Here is a 20,018-nt window from a genome sequence, read left to right as displayed (position 1 = left end):
TTACTCAAATGTTGTTGTAAAATGAATGACATGTAATATTACACGAATGAAAGTGTAAAATTGTATGCTGTTTGATGCTCCAATTGATTTTAACGTAAGTTTCAATCAAATTTTTGATTCAATCGTTGTAGGTTTACATTCGTATTGATTTACATGTCGTTTAAATTTCATTATTTTTTGGTGTGTAATTTCGAACAGTTTTGTTTCAAAATTTAAAACTGTTATGCGACTTGTTGCTGATTTTAAAACACGTTTAGAACTGTGTTTTAAATACAAAGTTTTAAGCACAGACACTTAGACCCGATAGGCTGGGGGGGGGGGAATATATTTGAATGCAGTAACGCTGAATGAATGGCGAGACATGAATTTTAAACTGAATAGAACATCCGGTAAAACTGCTGCTGGGGACAGCAAGTTCTAGTTTTAAAATTTTCAGTTTCATATAGTAGAACTGTCAAAAAAACCAAAATTTCTCACTAGGGTGAAAATTTGTTGGTAAAACCAGTCTTTGTACAGGAGGGCACAAATCCTTATTTCATACTTAGTTGCATTTCGGCTTCGCTTCATCAGAAACCGACACTAATTTATTGTCGGAATAGATTAGCGCCGGCTTGACGCAAATCCCTTAAAACTAAAACACACTTTGTGTTTCAATCGAACGACTGATCAAACGTGATGTCCCGTTCGAGCAGAAGTTCTGTTTATGCCGATGAGACGCAGTGAAGCCGAAACTTGTCTTGGCTTAGCAGGCCTATGCGAAAGCACTATGCTATATTTCACCCTAAGGAGGCAAATTTGGTAAAAACCAAAATTTCTCACTAGGGTGAAAATTTGTTGGTAAAACCAGTCTTTGTACAGGAGGGCACATAGATAAGCCGCGTAGTGTCGGTAGTGGTTGTTTCACCTGGCTAAGAATTACACTACGGACTACCTGCTCCAGTGGTAAAAATCCACCAAACAGGGAACCCCAATTCCATAGTGTCATGCGACCCGTGCTTTGGGTAAAATTGTTGAGGGGGTTTAAAGTATTCTCAATGGCGAACGGAGCCTGGTAAGAGTTGGGCGAACTTCCCAGTATGCTGCATTACGCAGCGGAACGTTCGCTCTACACACTTAAGTTTTGTTGGCTGGGGGTTTGCTGAAACCAGAGTTGCACGAAATCATGAGTATCATCTTTTCATCAAAATGTACCTGCCAAGTGAGCAAAAGAGCAAAAAGACAACATTTTTCCGCAAAGGCACTCACGTAGTATGACTGACAGTATATGTTGCTGTCTTAGTGTGGGAACTTACACAGAAAGAGAGTCGAATATGAGTGCTTGCGACCGTGTAGGAAGGTTTTCTGTTTACGGTTACCGAATGCAGCACTGGCTTAAACTCTCGGCTGATGGTACAGTCGTGATTCGCTGGTTGGACATTTTTTAACTGGACCGCTTTTTAGTTGGACCTCCGCTAGTTGGACTATTGTCCAACTAAAAAGCATCTGAATGTCAAAATTATATGTCAAATTTACTTTGACAATCAATCTGACAATTATTTGAGATGTGAATAGATGCAATTGCACTACTAACGTCTCCTTTGGAGAGTTTTTGACATCTGTTAGTCGGTCCAACTAACGAATCAAATTCGTTAGTTGGGCAGAGGTGTGGCCCAACCAGCGAATCACGACTGTAGTTCGGTGAAGTTTTGTTGAGCTTCGATTATCAAATTTCGATGTGTACAGATGAACCTGCCCAGAGGCCGTGTGGTATCCGGTCAAGAATTGAGCCACTGGGGTCCTGCTCCCATGTCGTAGGAGGCGACTGAAAGTAGGAGACCCTAAGTCAAGGTGTAGTTCCGTGCCGAGGACTTGATCACTGGAGGGTCTACATTATACCAGTCGCGCACGAAGCATTTTGGGTTTTGTCCTTACTGTGTTATGCGAATCTCTGACACAGTGGACCATTATTTTCTTCGCAAATCGTGGGAATCAAATGATCGTGTCCCATTTAAACCTGGCTCGCTATATGCGTTAACATCCCAACTCGCTTGGTGTCCTCTAGTTGTTGGGCAATTTATGTTGGAAATGAAATGCACAGTTCTCTAATCAACAATGATTAGAATAGCACAAATCAATCTCCAGCATAAACGTATAGCAACTATGAATTTATCTCGACTCATGCAGGAAGGTAAAGCTTCCATAGCATTGGTTCAAGAACCGTATTTCCATAAAGGAAACTTCTGTTTTGGAAAGATACTTAACACTGCCTTCATTGCTTACAACATGACAGGCATGACTAACCCACGTGAAATGCCTCGTGCTTGCATTCTTGCAAATAAGGCTATTGACGCGTGTCTCATATCGGAGCTCACAATTCGCTATATCTGTTTTGTCACAGTTACACTGACTGTCGGAAACGTAGGCAATATATATATATATATATATATATATATATATATATATATATATATATATATATATATATATATATATATATATATATATATATATATATATATATATATATACTGAAAAAAATCCAAACGTTAATTCTTTTTCCTTCAAACCGCTTAAAATTCATATGAAGAAGAATTGCTATTGTTATCACGCGCACACTTACCTTCTACGTGTCAACTGTATAAAGTATGTATGCACACACATAAGTTATATGTGCATATTGTTATAGAATGGGGTTTTCTGTGCCTAATAGTTATGAAATGTGAATGTAAGATTAATATTTCTTGTAAATACACACATTAGCTGTATGTACCAGCAAATAGTGTCTATATGCCTCCGTTAATTGCAAAAGTCTATGTGTGAAATCAATAGGCATAACGTTTACTTTTTTTGAGTGTATATATTGTTCAGCATATCTACCGCATAACGAGTCATCTCCTTCTGATGATTTCAAAAGCGTTGTATCATATTGTAGCAGAAATGGGTTTCCGCTCATTATCGGCAGTGATGCGAATGCTCATCACATCATTTGGGGCAGCTTAGACATCAATCTGAGAGGCTCTGAACTGATGGAGTACAGAAGTAGTACAAATCTCCATATTATGAATGTGGGAAACCGACCAACTTTTGCGAGGACTGGGAGGGAGGAGGTGTTAGACATAACACTTTGCTCTGTTAGAATTTTGAATGAGCTGGGAAACTGGCAGGTTACAAATGAAACTGAACCGTCTCTATCCGATCATAAATATATATTTTTCGATCATCTTGATGTCACCTTTAATGTGGTAACATATCGTAATCCTAAATCTACAAACTGGGACCTATTTTTGGAAATTTGGTGACTAAATTTCATGGATATTTTCCAACAATTAGTCAACTAGACGGCTTGGATGACGTCGTGGATACGACAAACTCATTCATATAAGCATCCTACGAAGAAGCTTGTCCACTTCGTATTATTAAATCGACTAGGGGAACCCGTTGGTGGAGGGCTGAGCTTGAAAGAATCAAGAAAGTTATGAGAAGAGCTTGAAACCGGCGTCAGCGTGATGACTCCAGGGCTCGTAGTGCATATAAGAAATGTCTTAGATCCTCAGAACGGGCTGGCTAATAAAATTCTCTCCAAATCGAATGATTTTCAGATCAACTCCCTAAAAACCAGAGATGGTGTTTATGTGACGGACGCAAAAGAAGTTCCTAATTGTCTCTTCGACACACACTTTCCAGGTTGTATAAATCCGGAGCTGAACAATGTTCACAGATCTCATTCTGGTGATACGGACTCGTGGGCGTTAGCACACACATTGGTTTCCACTGAATCGGTCAAGTGGGCAGTTGACAGCTTTGCTCCATACAAATCACGCGGAAAAGATGGAATACTTCCCGTGCTACTGCAAAAGGGATTTGATATTTTTAAACATGTCTTGAAAAAGATTATGTTTACCAGTCTTGCTACCGGGTATATCCCGAAAGCATGACGAGAAATAACTGTTAGATTTATTTCCAAAGGGGGGCGCTCAAGCTATGAAGAAGCCAAGAGTTTTAGGCCTATCAGCTTAAGTTCTTTTCTTCTGCAAGCTTTGGAACTATCAGGAATCAAGAATCAGAATATATTGGCTCAAATGGCACGTTCCCCGGACATAGTCGGGGATTTGTGCCTTGCCGTGTGTTTTCATCATTTCCTGAGCGGAAGGAAAGGACAAGGAGGTGTGGGGAAGTAGAATTGGAAGGGTGGGAAAAATAACAGCACAAAAACAAAAATAAACAACAGGTAAGTTAAGCGGATATTGATCGTGTAAAGCGGACCCTACACGATGAGAAATATTGACAATAAATCAAATATTGATCAATATATTGATGGTGTAAGGTCATTTTGAAAATATTGTTTCTGTAGAATTTAAATGGGATTGATGGATTGAAGCAGTCTTGTCAATATATTTATTGACAATATTTCTGTTTCGTGTAGGGTCCGCTTAAGGGTATTTTGAAAATATTGATCATGTAGAAATCAAAAGCGGACCCTACACGAGACAGAAATATTGTCAATAAATATATTGTCAAGACTGCTTCAATCCATCAACCCCATTTAAATTCTACAGAATCAATATTTTCAAAATGACCTTACACCATCAATATATTGATCAATATACGATTTATTGTCAATATTTTTGCTCTTGTAGGGTCCGCTAAATGGGATTGACGTATTGAAGCAGTCTTGACAATAATTTTATTGACAATATTCTTGTCCCGTGTAGGGTCCGCTTAAGGTCATCTTGAAAATATTGATTTTGTAGAATTTAAATGGGATTGATGGATTGAAGTAGTCTTGTCAATATATTTACTGACAATATTTCTGTCTCGTGTAGGGTCCGCTTAAAGCGGACCCTACACGAGCAGAAATATTGACAATAAATCATTTATTGATCAATATATTGATGGTGTAAGGTCATCTTAAAAATATTGATCCTGTAGAATTTAAATGGGATTGATGGTTTGAAGTAGTCTTGTCAATAAATTTATTGACAATATTTCTGTCTCGTGTATGGTCCGCTTAAGATACGCTTTAGTTGCCCACTCTGCAAATAGGGAAAAAACGAAAGGCGCAAGTCGATTCTTCAGCGGACCCTACACGAGCAGAAATATTGACAATAAAACAATTTTTGATCAATATATTGATCGTGTAAGGACATTTTGAAAATATTGATTCTGTAGAATTCAAATGGGATTGACGTATTGAAGCAGTCTTGACAATATTTTTATTGACAATATTCTTGTCTCGTGTAGGGTCCGCTAAATGGGATTGACATATAGCGGACCCTACACGAGCGGAAATATTGGCAATAAACCAATTATTGATCAATATATTGATCGTGTAAGGACATTTTGAAAATATTGATTATGTAGAATTTAAATGGGATTGACGTATAGTGGACCCTACACGAACAGAAATATTGACAATAAATCATATATTGATCAATATATTGATCGTGTAAGGTCATCTTGAAAATATTGATTCTGTAGAATTTAAATGGGATTGACGGATTGAAGCAGTCTTGTCAATATATTTATTGACAATATTTCTGTCTCGTGTAGGGTCCGCTTATTGAAATAGTCTTGTCAATATTTTTATTGACAATATTCTTGTCTCGTGTAGGATCCGCTTATTGATGCTGTCTTGTCAATATTTTTATTGACAATATTCTGGTCTCGTGTAGGGTCCGCTATATATCCCGGTCGGCGTGGCAAGCAGAAAGTTAGCAAAGGTTGAGCAAAGCGAAATTGATGCTGGCAGTTTCTGCGAGCATTTTGCGCGATTTGTGCGAGAATTCTGGCAACGAATTCGCTCAAATGCAACAACCGTTTCTGACAGAAGCGGTCAAACCAATCGATGCTGCTCATTTTTATCCAGAATCTAGTCAGAAATGTACGGCCAAGATCTCTGCACGCTTCCTGCCACATCTTTGTCAGATGTTTTGCTCGATTCGTGCTAAATTCTAACAGGTAGGAATTGCCAGGATCTTTTCACAGTTTATGTCCGAGTTATGCTAGGGTTTTGCTAGGTTCCTATCAAAATTTGCCAGAAAACGCGAGCGAAACCGAGTTCGCCCTAGCTCAACTAACCCGACAGGATACGCACAGAAATCTGACAGGGCTGCCAAACCTAGACTTACAGAAATCTAGCAGAGCGGTCTCTGCCAGAAAATTTGCTCACTGGGATGGAGCTCGCTGTCAAATTCCATATGATGGTATAGGGTTGCCAGAGAGCTCTTATATTGAGTTCTTTGCGACCGGTCTCACGAACACTAATGTAGTTTTCTGGTTGAAAACAATCCCATTTACTTATGCTGTCCTTGTTTATTATTTTCCACCAGCTTGTGATGTAGTATTTGTGTCATGTGGCGTGTACGTACCTGGGACGGGACCTGCGGATTCGCGTTTTCTTATTATTTCTTTTTGTTTGTTATATCTTACTTCTCCGATTCACACACACTAATACTTGGTGTAGTTCAAGAAATGACATGACTTTATTAAAGAACAAACAAGAATTCTTGGGAACGTTCAATATTTTTTTTCGTGAATTCATTGTCATGAAGTGCAAGGTAAAAAATTGCGGTCGTTGTATAGCGAAAAATCCGGAGATAACTTTTCACCGTTTTCTGGTGAATCCCGATTTGAGGGAACAGTCGGAGAAGTTCACAAGAATTGACGAAATTAGTGAAAGCACGAGAATTTGTGGCGTATGTATTTTAAAAGCATTGATTTAAGTTATATATTCATGTGTCGTGTTATTAAATTGTTTAAATGAATCTTTAGGCTCATTTACGATTACTACGTAGATAGAGTAGGGAACGTGCACAAAAGTTCCGTCAATATACTCGTGCTTAGATCTTGATTCAGATGATGACGACCTGTATGGAGACAAATTACGTAGCTCTCTTCCATTGTACTCGTCGCCAGCCTTGAAGGAACATAATTACGCTGATCCTCGAGATTCAAAAACGTTCGATCGTCCAGACAACGAAGACGATTGCAACTCGGTTTATTTATATTTATTTTATACAACATTTTTCCTACACTGAGAAATAAAAATATGCATAGCTAGCATACTTTTCATTCCCGTCTCTTTTATTCTGCTGTGATTTTTATGCATTTTCTAGCATATACTTCTAGTAAGCATTCAATGAGTGGATAGACCGAATATCAATATTAATTCGTCAAAAGGGCGAAACTTGTTTTGCTCATTAGTCCGCTGCAGAGTGGAATTTCATGAAAAATATGCGGTAATGTAAATTTTTACCCTTCGTAGAAGTAATTTCAATTGTTTTCTGCTTTGAAATTATAGTAAATTAAGAGAAACCATCAAAATAAAAGTTTGTTTACAAATCTTTTTCGCCCTTTTGCAAATTTAATATGGATATGTCCAATGCATGAAATTTACAGCAGAAGAAACGAGAGGCAGATAGAAAAGTATGCTATCGATGCATAAATAAAATTCTGAATTTATTCAATAACATTTTTGATCACTATAAAATGTTATCGAACCTAAAAAATACTAAAAAAAGTGCTCTCTATTGCACAGTTTTGATTTTTTGTTACTATCATCTCCACTATTATTATTGATCAGATGATTAATTTATTGATATATTTGAAAAAAGTTAACATTTTCTAAATTTCAAATACAATACTCCCCATATTAATCACTCTGAGGACAGCCGGTTCAATCTGACATTTGCGTGCCGGATCAATTTGACACGCGTTTTTCTTCTTTCCGCAGGTCCCGTCCCAGGTACGTACATGAGCCGTAGAAAAGTCTACACTGAGAAAAAACCTGTGGTATCTGTGACCAGACTTTCGTGGTTGTTTTAACTATTTGCCGAAATAGCAGTAATGACCATGAGATCGGTAATACTAAACATCTGTATCGCAAAAAATACTACAAAAATCGATTACCGCTCAACTATGCTGTTGTTATTTACGACAATTTGAGCATGCTCACTCCAACAATATTTATCATCTAAAAACTGACAACGAATAGTGTGAATCACTATTAAAATTAAAGTAAAAATAAAAATATTAACATGGTAAACATCTTGAATGTAACCAGTGCCATTGTTATAATTACTTTTCGTTTGATTGTCCTCTGCACAATATATTAATAAGTCGTGAACACTAAATGTATACTTGTAATAAGAATGTAAAGGTTAAAATAACTATATACACCGTTTATGTGGACTTTACCCTTGTCGGAAGCAGCTTCTGCGTATAGTGATTTTCAGCTGACAATGCTTTGTATTACTAACAACCATAAAACTTGTCAATATTTGCGTTCCCATTAAGTATTACTGCAGGATGCGGCCATTGCAGCGAAAAATGTATACATAACATACGTGCGTGCTTTTCGGCGTACATTTTTTTAAATTTTATTTTTTTAACTATTGCAATAATATTATCTCTGTGATATTACGGTAAGGCGATAGCATCATAAGCCTTTGTATGATAGAGTTCCAGTCAGGAAAGGTATTTAATAGCTAAATTTAGGCGTAGCACTAGCCTCACAAAAGGTCTGTACATTAAGAATCGGTTTGAAGTCTTACGAAACAGAATGTCATGTTTCGCAAGGGACTGTATTACTAAGTATTTGCTTTGCTTTATTGCACTATGTGAGTACATACTTCAATTTATTTCAATAACGATGTTTTAAAATCATAAAATTTTCGATTTTTCAGTTATGCGTAAAGGCAGAAAAGACGGCTGAAATATGGATGCTGAGACGATTAATATTTTTATAAAAAATGTGTATCATCAATAAACTAAAGAATGCTTTCAAAAACCAAGATTGGCTCAAACTCTTTAATCCACCCTCGTAATTTCCAAAACAGTGATATCCCTTTTAAAATAACTAGAGGAAAAATATCAAAACCCCAAGGTTTTAGTTATTGCAAGCAGGCCCTGCTCAGGATGACTATGCTTATTGTTATACCAAGCATCCCACTTTTAATGGTCATTCATACAACAGAGTGTTCAATTTGACTATTATGCATAAAGCATGGTAAAACTGGTAAAACATCCCATTCTCCTCGTTTAGTTATAACAAACAGTTCCAGGTCAAGATAACGATGCACATTGTTACGGCGAGCATCCCACTTATAATGGTCCTGCTTACAATACAATGTTCAATAGTACTATTATGGTCAAGAGCTCTTATATAGTAAACTTGAACATGGATATAGTTAAAGTGACCTGATACTATAGTCGGTTAAAAAGTACTATACTCGAAAAGTCGAATTAACCTCCTCATATAGTAAATGTTACCATATAATTTTTCTTAGTGTATTCAACATAAAAGCGTGTCTTTATATCTGGCAGCGCTGGTTTTTAGTACAACAGTTTGACAGAACCCAACACATTAAATGCTAAATTAAAAGATATTAAATAGGTACAGATCGTGAAAAATTTCGAGAGAACCCCAACAGTAATTGGTAATATTGTGACATTTTAACTAAGTTTTGGGGTATTATTCTCAGCCTTACAATTTTGCGGAATATGCGATAAAGATGAAACGACAAAGGTTCAAATCCTACAAAAATCCAGAAAATTTTGTTTTTAGTTGATATTTCTTTTTCAGGATAAACAATGGGACAAATCGTGTTTACGTGGATCCTCATTTTGGCAATACGGATCTGGATATTCCAATGGGAGTATCAAAATCGAATCCATTGGACCGATGGATGGAAGCACAAGTTCTTCCAGAGGATACATTGCAGGCTATCGCACTACGGTTCAATTGCACGGTAAAGAATATCAAATATTCCTGGAGCGGCAGCTAACACAATGCTGTTTTTAAATAATTGTCAATCTTTTACAGATTGCTGAGCTGAAGAAGATTAATAAAATAGACAAAGACAACGAGATATTTGCCCGTCGGGTAATAAGAGTGCCAATTACGCCTCATTCGGTATTGCTAGATACACTGCCAAAAGTACACAGTAGTGGTAACAGTAGTCCAAAGAGTGTTTCAAGTAACACGGTCCAAAGCTCTGCAACGGTACTAGAAAAGCAAATTAATCTCGATGAAAAATTGATAGTGGCAGCTGTTAGCAGTGCTTCCTATAAAACAAATGCGATTAGCTGTGAGCCCAGCTTCGATATGGGAAATTCGTTTGAGGGAACAAGTAAGGCTTTTACTGAAATTGACTCGTCTGCAAGACAGCCGTTACTTTGTGGAGAGTATGATGATAGTTTACCACAACCTCGTCCTTTGCGATTGCCAACTAATGATTTTTCTTGTAATGGATCTGACTGTGATATTTCGTGGATTTGTCTTCTTGTGTGCATTCTTGCACTTTGTTTTGCAATTCCACTCGTCTACGTGATTTACGTAGCTGAACATATAGAAAAGTATCATCACGATAGTTTGACCAATGAAACAAGTCATCACAAAACGTGATTTAAAATTAAGCATAGATACACTGCTTCGACAATACGCGATAAAAGCGCGATAAAAGAGCGAGGGTATTGTGGAGTAAGATAGACATTTTTGACCCCATTGAATCGTAGGTCATTCATGTCTGTAGAAAACATGCTCTCGTAGCAAAATTTCAGGTCCACAACGATGTTAGAGTTACACATGTACAGCATCAAACATCATATCAAGAAAGAGCCTACCGATATTTTGGTTCAGATACGAATGAAACTATCAACCCAATATTGAATCAATCCGACTTGTAACAGCCAAACTTTAAATTTCATTCGATAAAGGTGTATTGCAAACCACATTCCCTAACTAACGACACAATACCGAAAACTATCCTGACAGCTTTTTGAAGTAAATTTAAAAATTGCACTGACTCGAAACTAATTCAAGCTTGCGAAATAATCGGTAGGCCCTAAATTTGTTTATATAATAAGTCGATTACAATTTATCTTAAACGTGTTGGAAAGCGTATAATTTGAACGATAACATCAATTGTATATACAATATACCTATTCCGATTAGGATTTATTATTATTAGTGCCTTTTACACTGTTATTACTCAATAAAAAAATGATTGTTGTAAACTATCTATTTTGTGCATTCTTCCGGGTTTGGTATTTTTCTTTAAAAGTTAGTAGAAATTTAAAGCAATGCGCACTAGTTAGTGACAATCCTAATTGAGCTTTGGGGCATTTCATAAACCACGTAGATTCATGGGTCGGACGGGAGTTCCAGCTAAAGTCTACGCATGCTTTGATTTGTTTGTCTCTGATAGGGTGACCTTTAGAAATATGAATTTTTATGAAAAAATATAATTTCGCTCCGAGTAACTTTTTGGGTCCCATTTAGCTCCGAGGACAACTCTGCAAATTTTTAGTTCGATCGGTGAAACTATATTTTTGCGCCCATGGTTTAAAGTTTATATGGGATTTCGTATGGGGAAATCTACCTTTGCAAAATAATTCTTCCAATAGTCGCCCGTTATCTCCTGAAAATAAAAAGATTTTTGTGGGAAATTTGTCAAGGAAACAAAGTCTAGAAGACCACAAAACGATCTGATGCTTGTGGAAAAAGTTATTAAGCAAAAACCGATTGATGCCCTGAAGATTGATGATAATTTTACTTTTCATAGCATCACTGCTACTGACTGTCGAATTATATACAAAAATTTAACCTTTCTCTTATTATGTACAAAAGAAGCCTCAATTTATCCCCCAAAACCATTGCAAAGTGGCCTAACAGCATAGATAAATGATTTAAACACATTAAGAGAAGATCAAAACAAAATTGCATATAATTGAACTAGAAAAAATGAATATTTTATCAATCGTTTTTAATTTTTATCAGAGCATCAATCGGTTTCTGCTTAATAACTTTTTTCTCAAGCGTCAGATCGTTTCGTGGTTTTCGAGACTTTGTTTCTTTGTTAAATTTCCCATAAAAGTCACATAACGATTTATTTTTAAGAAACAATGGGCGACTTCCGGAAGAATTATTTTGTGAAAGTTAGTTTTTCCATGCAAAATCCCATGTAAACTTTAAACAGTGGACGCAAAAATATAGTTTCAGGGATCGAGCTAAGAATTTGCACAGTTGTTCTAGGACCCAAATGGTACCTGAAAAGTTGCTCGGAGCTGGATTCTATTTTTGTCCCATCCTAGTGACCATATCAGCCGAGTAAAACACCAGGACAGTCGTAAGGGCACCCCGCCTTCCTGTTGATGCAAAGTAAATTTGACGATATTTCCCGCTCAAACATACCTGGCAGATTTTTTCCAGGTTTTCAGTAGTGAAAAAATTTCGAGTTCAATTTCTGCGGATAGTTGAAACCAATCGGGTCTTCATTTCGTGAGACTGAGCTCACCGAACACTATTTCAGATTTACACACCTGCGGCTCTTTCTATACCAATCAACGAAAACTGGATGTAGATGTTGGAGAAAGCTTCAATTGAGCGAATCAGACGACCACCCTCGAAGGACAGTCGTGAAGCCTTCAGCACTAAAAGTACATCATTGAAGTACAGCAGACACATCAACAGTATCAGTTGCCTTCCATGAGGTATTTATTGATGTTGAAGTAAATGTGGGTACCTGGAAATCTAGCGGTTCGATTTATCAAAAGCGCCAAATTGGTTGATCACGGCATTCCATGCTCTTTATTATGTATAGGATATTGTAGGATGTTTGAAACAGAAGGTCGCTATAAAACGATGAAGATGTGAACGATGATGATCATCACCACGGTATTGCTGTTAGTGAGCATTACGAGGTTCCATAATGACCAGCTCGAAAAAATCGAAGTTATTGACGTCTTGTTTAATTCCTTTTTTACGAACTGGAAACATGCTCGCGGGTTTCTAGCAACCCATCTTAAGATGGAAATACGCCACTGCTAAGAGACGCTAGTATGATGGGAATAAGCGGAGCCACCCAAACATCGATGTGATTTTTTAAAAGTTGTGGAGGAAATCCACCGGGTCCAGGATTGAAAGACTATTTAAACCAAGAAGATGCTCAGTTATTCATCATTTCATCAACATCGATAGCGCCCAGATTTTGGTCCACGTCCAGAATCGGGTCGATTCAAGCGAAGAATTATTCTGACTGCCGTTAAAAACTGGAAATTCCAACCAGCGACAATCGTATTTTCTCTGGTTCTAAACAACGGAATCACGTTGGAAGTAGTGCGCTTTATTCGTAAAATGGTGCGTCCCAGGACAGTTTATCAAAAACCAGGACAAGTCCTGGGTCACCAGGACATCTGGTCACCCTAGTCTACGAGGCTGGCAGGGGTTGAAAAAGTCTACACGCCACCGAAAAACTACCTAAAATTCAGTACTTTTGACTCAATCTCGTGGTATCTTGCATGAAAGTAAAATTAGGTAAACCGTGTTGAAGGTAGTTTCCATTTAACTACGGCAAAAATAATAACCTTGAGTTTAATTTACTTAAATTTAAGTTAAATTTACCTAATTATGAGTATACCCCAAACAACTTAAAAGTACCTTACTGCACGGAAGACCTCGACTGAGTCGAATCTCTCGTTTTGTTTTTGACAACACTAATAAGTGCGAAAGCGACGCACAGCTCAAAAGTACCTAAATTTAAGTTAAAAGAACTTATTCTGTAGGTTATTTTACGGTTGCGTGTATGCGACTGGCTGGATGTTGTTGGCTCGAATCAAAACTTGTCGACAAGTCAAGAGTGCTGATTCAAATGGTCCTTAGTGACAAATGTAAACAAACTGAGTTATTTGCAGCGCAGCATGTGATTACAACATAGCTAACGAATACCGAAAACCAGAATTCATAATACCCAGTATTAATCAAAATAACAAGCATTAGGGTAAGTGTACTATAATTCGCCCCCCTAAAACATTTTTTTGCGGAAAAACTTTAAATTTTAACAATTTTGAATTGCTCTAACCAATTTTATGTTATCATTCTCATCACGTATCATATAATATCCAATAATTCCGAATAAAAGTGATTTAAAACATCAAATTAATGAAAAAATAACAATATTCTAAATCAAGATGTGTTTCAATTTTCGTCCCCCTAAATTTAATCTTCGCCCCCCCTCTTGCTCTATTCTTTCACCCCCATGCGCCCACGCAAAATTTCACGACTTCTATCATGCTATAATATCACAGAATTGGTAATAGAGAGAAGATTAGACAAATCCAGATTATATTTTCAAAAACTAACTATTAAACAAATAATACGTTAACTTACAAGCTCTTGTATTTATAGTCGTATTATCTTATCTCTTAGAGAAAAACGCGCTTTTGCGGAAATGGTTATAACTTCGACAATTAGGGTGGATGTACCATCAGTCGCATACTTAAGGAAAACTTTTGCTAAAATCGATGAATAGACCTATGGGCAATGTTAATACATTCAACGGAAGCTTTAAATCCCTATTTCATAGGAAAAATATATAGATTGTTTAATAACCAATTTATGTATTCAAAACCGCGTGAACCACTATAGGAACACATGTACTAATAGTGGTTCAATCGCTAATTTCGGGCCTATTGTTGCAAATCCCATTGATTTCTTATGGGACTTGCAACTATAAGTACACTATATCAACTATAGGTGCAAGGGAGCTCAAAATTCAAAGAATATCATTTTTTCAATAGTTATTTGAGCAAATGTCAAGGATAACAGTTTTATTGTCGCATAATTTTAGTGCGATGAATCGATAAAAAAATATTAGTTGATGGTTGGTACCTTAGTTAGGCGTACAACACACTACTGCAACTATTGGTACACCTCAACTATAGGAGCACCCACCCTATTAATATTTATTCATGTTCACAAATGGGTTTTGCAAAATAGGCATTGTACTGCGCTAGACGTATAATAAGTATTTGATATAAATATGACTACATACCTTAATAAAATTTCAAATTTTTCCTTTTTGTCCTGCACCTCAATATATATAACCCCTTAATTCTCTATAATAAGTGATATGCACACTTAATTTAAATTACTGGGTACAGTAAAATTTTACTGGGTTTTTGAACAGCAAACCGTTCGGTAATCAATTCAGTAAAACAATTCGGTTACCGAACTCTCCGCAATTCGTTCTATCCAAACGTCAAAAAATACTGGTCAGTCAGTAGTTTCCTCTGAAAATGGCGATTTGACAGATGATTTGCTGTACCTGTTTTGTAAGTTTTTGACGAGGTTCGGTAATGTTGGTACAATTTTGCCGAACAATCAGTCAGTTTTTTACTGGATAATGTTTATGTACCGAAAAAAACAGAAGAGCTGATAAATTCAGTGAAAAATATTGCGGGTTTCAGCAAATTATTCGAAAAATTACTGACAATCGTTAAAAAATGAAAACTTTACCGCAATTTTTTAAAAAATTTGCTGACAGCTCCGTAAAAATATCACTTTACTGTGGTAGTCGTCAAAAGAAATTACCGAACAACTTTTGGCTGGCTTAGTGTGTGCGGTGTTGCTAAGAACCCGCATATCATGAATATATATATTCGTAAAACACCAAACATTACGTTTGTAAAAGGTTTTCTAATTATTATTGATATAGTTTAATTAAATTGTTAATAACATATTTTAGAAATCGAAAACAATGCGCGAAATTCAAAGATAGATTGCAGAATCTGGCTATCTTCACTGCAACTGAATAGGTAGAGAGCAGTCTGGGCGCTCTTATTTTTCCAGTATATAAAAAAGGTACTTTCATTTAGTTACCAAGTAGTTTATCCGTTTTTACTCGGTTTAGAGATGTTGACCTTAGAAAGAGTTAATAGCTCTGTAAATAGCTAAAAGCGAAGCGAAAACAAGTTATGGTATTTTAGAAAATTGTCAATTTCAGCTGTCTAACATCAGAAATCGCTTGAAGCTCCATAATAGAAGTTGTGGTGAAAAAAACTGTTTTTGAGGGGCCTTTCACAAGCCTTGTATCTTGAAAACCAAGATTTTCCGAAAGAAATCTTCCTGGAAAGTTTTTCTCTAACTTTATTGAAGTGAGTATTTTTCTATCTGAATTATTAAAGAAAATAAATTTCGTAACTCACTATTAAGGGGATTAGTCAACGATCCGATGTGATTGAAAGAAGGAGCGTTTAATTTCAAGAAATTTCCTCAAAGACATCACATAGCTAAAATCAATAGTCTACTTTGGGACCACTGTGGAACGGGGCGAAGATAGAAACCCATTTGAAGAAAAGAACGCTATATGGAATTTTGCCAGGGGTGAAGATTAGAATTGAGTTTCATCTTGTGTTAATTTTCGCCAATTTTTAAAATTGTTCAAACTTAATTAAATAAAGGTAATAATCGCGGATGTGCGCTGACATGTATTCCTGCAATGATTAAAAACATTACTATTGAATATTCTAACGTTTACTCACAAAATTTATATAACTTTCCCCGCGATAAAAAATTGTCACCATTTTTGCTTTTCAGGAAAATAAGTGCTCTACAGGTATTACTTTATTTACGATTAAAATTTCGTTATGAAATATTTTTGTTTAAATTAGGGCAGTTTTCACCTTTTATTCATCTTAGTTTGTTTTTCAATAATAGTCGAAAGCGGAGGTCTTGATCGTAAAGCAGATAGAATTATTTGTAATTGTTCTACAAGGGGGGCGAAAACAAGGGAGAGGGCGAAGAATGATACTTCTACCCTATATAAAAAGTCGCAAAGTTTTCATGATCATATTTTGAAATTTTGCATTTGAGACCTTTCGAATTGAAAGGACCTATGCGGGAAACATTTCAAAACATCTGCAACTGCTCATAGGCGCCATGCAAAAACGACGCAAGATTCATTTCATTCTGTTTTTCCACTGCACATAGGTACCTTGTAAAAACGTCGTAAGGATCAAAATGAAAGAAATTATTTTCTTCTGTTCATGCGACTTATTTTCGAAGTTGAATTTAAAAAGTATAATAAATTAAATGATAATTGGAAAGCTTGGTTATTCTAAAGTAACATACCATTCGTTGGTTTTAAACACTTCCAGCCAATGGTTTGTTAATATAAACTAAAGTTTCCCGCAATTTTTTTCTGCAAGACTTCTGTTAAATCCAGTGCAACTATTTATCATAGTAATGAAGAACATTCGTATTCCGGTGCTCATTTTGTCTAAAACTTTGAAGAAATTCAATATTCGTCGTAAGAGCTACTATTGCTGAAAAAAGCCTTATGTGCAGCGTCGTATGATTCTTAGGCCCGAAAAAAGACCTATGTGAAAGGTCCTATAATTTCAAATTCATTCTAAATCGCTTAAAAACTACATTAGCACTAAACATTTCATGGTTTTAGTATTATCACAGATAACAGACGTTTAGGCTCGATTTGAATCGTGTGTAAATACCCGCTACTGAAATTCCGAATAAATTAGACGTCTGAAACACGTTTGGCAAACGTTTGCAGATGGCGCAGTGAACGACACAATGCAGTTGGAGTGCAGCTGTCAAACACGTGTAGCAAACAGTTGCGCAGATGGCAATAGTGAAACACGGATTTCCAACGTTTATTAATTTGAAAGTTTACACAGGTTTTTGAAGAAATTTTGTTCTAGCCTAAACGTCTGTTATCTGTGGTATTATTTACCCAAAGAGCATAGTCCTTCGACTATATTGGCATAATTATTCCATCAAAACACATATTTGTTCTCTAATATGGGCCCGGTTGACGATATCAAATGAACTTTGTTTACTTCAAGAGTACTTATTCAAAAGGTCCTAAGTGACATTGAGCTCGAACTGAGAAAAACGAGGCTGAAGATTCATGGACCTAAAACAAATCCCTATTAGAGAACAAATATGTGTTTTGATGGAACAATTAAGAACTATGGGCCCATATTATTGGCTCGAATCAAAACTCGTCGAAATGTCAATTGACGATAGGTTCATCCGGAGTGTTCATTTGTGTTTACATTTTGCTAGCGTTGCCAATTTTATTTTGTGTCCATCAACCAATGTGGCTACGCCACATCGCTTTTGCGCGTGCTGGCCGCCTTCGCTACGCTCAGTCGGACTTAAACTACGGATAGCTCTTATGTGGTTTTCGTTTGAGGCGAAACTGAGTCGGTTCCTAACCCCAACTGCTGTCAAAATGTATGAACTGACAGCGGTTGGGGTTAGAACCTGACTCAGTTTCAGGTTCAAGCGAAATCGCTATTAGATTTGAGTAAGCCGGGTAAACGAGTGGGGCTATCCCTAGTTTAAGTCAGCACGCGCAAAAGCGATGTGGCGTAGCCACATTGGGTGGTTGACACAAAATAAAATTGGCAACCAACCCGCCATCGGAAGCAAGCGAACATGTGATCCACTCGTTTGCCCGGCTTACTCAAACATAGGGGCTATACCTAGTTTAAGTCCGACTGAGCGTAGCGAAGGCGGACAGCACGCGCAAAAGCGATGTGGCGTAGCCACATTGGTTGATGGACACAAAATAAAATTGGCAACGCTAGCTAAATGTAAACACAAATGAATACTCTGGATGAACCTATCGTCAATTGACATTTCGACGAGTTTTGATTCGAGCCAATAATATGGACCCCGTCATCTTGTACACGGAAACGAAAAACTACCTAAAATTGAGTTCCTTTGACTCAATCTCGTGGTATGGTGGGGGAACTTAAAATTAGGTAAACCGTGTTGAAGGTAGTTCCATTTAACCACGGCAAAAATTACAACTCATTGATAGGTTTTTTATACTCAAATTTAAGTTGAATTTACCTAATTTTGAGTTCAACCCAAACAACTCAAAAGTACCTTCCTCCACGGAAGACCTCGACTGAGTCGAATCTCTCTTTTTGTTTTTGACAACACTAATAAGTGCGAAAGCGACGCACAACTCAAAAGTAAGTTAAAACAACTTATTCTGCAGGTTGTTTTATTTAACCGTGTAGAACTCAATCGTCAATTGACATTTCGACGAGTTTTGACTCGAGCCAATAATATGGACCGCGTCTTTATTTGAAGGTAAACAAACGGTTTCCTCAAAATTTTTAAAGCAAGGACTTATGGAGAAGGCGGTAATAATACGAGATCTGTTTGTGCATTTTACACAGATATCCCAATACCTGCTTCGTAGTAGGTATAATATTTATAATATTTTTCAATAATAGTCGAAAGCGGAGGTCTTGATCGTAAAGCAGATAGAATTATTTGTAATTGTTCTACAAGGGGGGCGAAAACAAGGGAGGGGGCGAAGAATGATACTTCTACCCTATATAAAAAGTCGCAAAGTTTTCATGATCATATTTTGAAATTTTGCATTTGAGACCTTTCGAATTGAAAGGACCTATGCGGGAAACATTTCAAAACATCTGCAACTGCTCATAGGCGCCATGCAAAAACGACGCAAGATTCATTTCATTCTGTTTTTCCACTGCACATAGGTACCTTGTAAAAACGTCGTAAGGATCAAAATGAAAGAAATTATTTTCTTCTGTTCATGCGACTTATTTTCGAAGTTGAATTTAAAAAGTATAATAAATTAAATGATAATTGGAAAGCTTGGTTATTCTAAAGTAACATACCATTCGTTGGTTTTAAACACTTCCAGCCAATGGTTTCTTAATATAAACTAAAGTTTCCCGCAATTTTTTTCTGCAAGACTTCTGTTAAATCCAGTGCAACTATTTATCATAGTAATGAAGAACATTCGTATTCCGGTGCTCATTTTGTCTAAAACTTTGAAGAAATTCAATATTCGTCGTAAGAGCTACTATTGCTGAAAAAAGCCTTATGTGCAGCGTCGTATGATTCTTAGGCCCGAAAAAAGACCTATGTGAAAGGTCCTATAATTTCAAAAGGACGCATCATTCTAAATCGCTTAAAAACTACATTAGCACTAAACATTTCATGGTTTTAGTATTATCACAGATAACAGACGTTTAGGCTCGATTTGAATCGTGTGTAAATACCCGCTACTGAAATTCCGAATAAATTAGACGTCTGAAACACGTTTGGCAAACGTTTGCAGATGGCGCAGTGAACGACACAATGCAGTTGGAGTGCAGCTGTCAAACACGTGTAGCAAACAGTTGCGCAGATGGCAATAGTGAAACACGGATTTCCAACGTTTATTAATTTGAAAGTTTACACAGGTTTT

General features: G+C 36.7%; 1 protein-coding gene across 1 annotated transcript; it reads left to right on the top strand.

Annotated features, from left to right (window-relative positions):
• The first annotated feature begins 9,335 nt into the window (after window positions 1-9,335).
• Window positions 9,336-10,954, top strand: LOC131692323 (lysM and putative peptidoglycan-binding domain-containing protein 3). The gene is made up of 3 exons (XM_058979306.1): window positions 9,336-9,505; window positions 9,563-9,728; window positions 9,803-10,954. Exons 1-3 carry the CDS (start codon window positions 9,492-9,494, stop codon window positions 10,382-10,384), a joined length of 762 nt encoding a protein of 253 aa, XP_058835289.1. The 5' UTR covers window positions 9,336-9,491; the 3' UTR covers window positions 10,385-10,954.
• The last annotated feature ends 9,064 nt before the right edge of the window (window positions 10,955-20,018 follow it).

Source organism: Topomyia yanbarensis, chromosome 3, assembly GCF_030247195.1.
Source record: "Topomyia yanbarensis strain Yona2022 chromosome 3, ASM3024719v1, whole genome shotgun sequence".
Lineage (NCBI taxonomy): Eukaryota > Metazoa > Arthropoda > Insecta > Diptera > Culicidae > Topomyia > Topomyia yanbarensis.
Note: the sequence above shows the minus strand (reverse complement) of the source record. Positions and strands in the feature narration are given on the sequence as shown.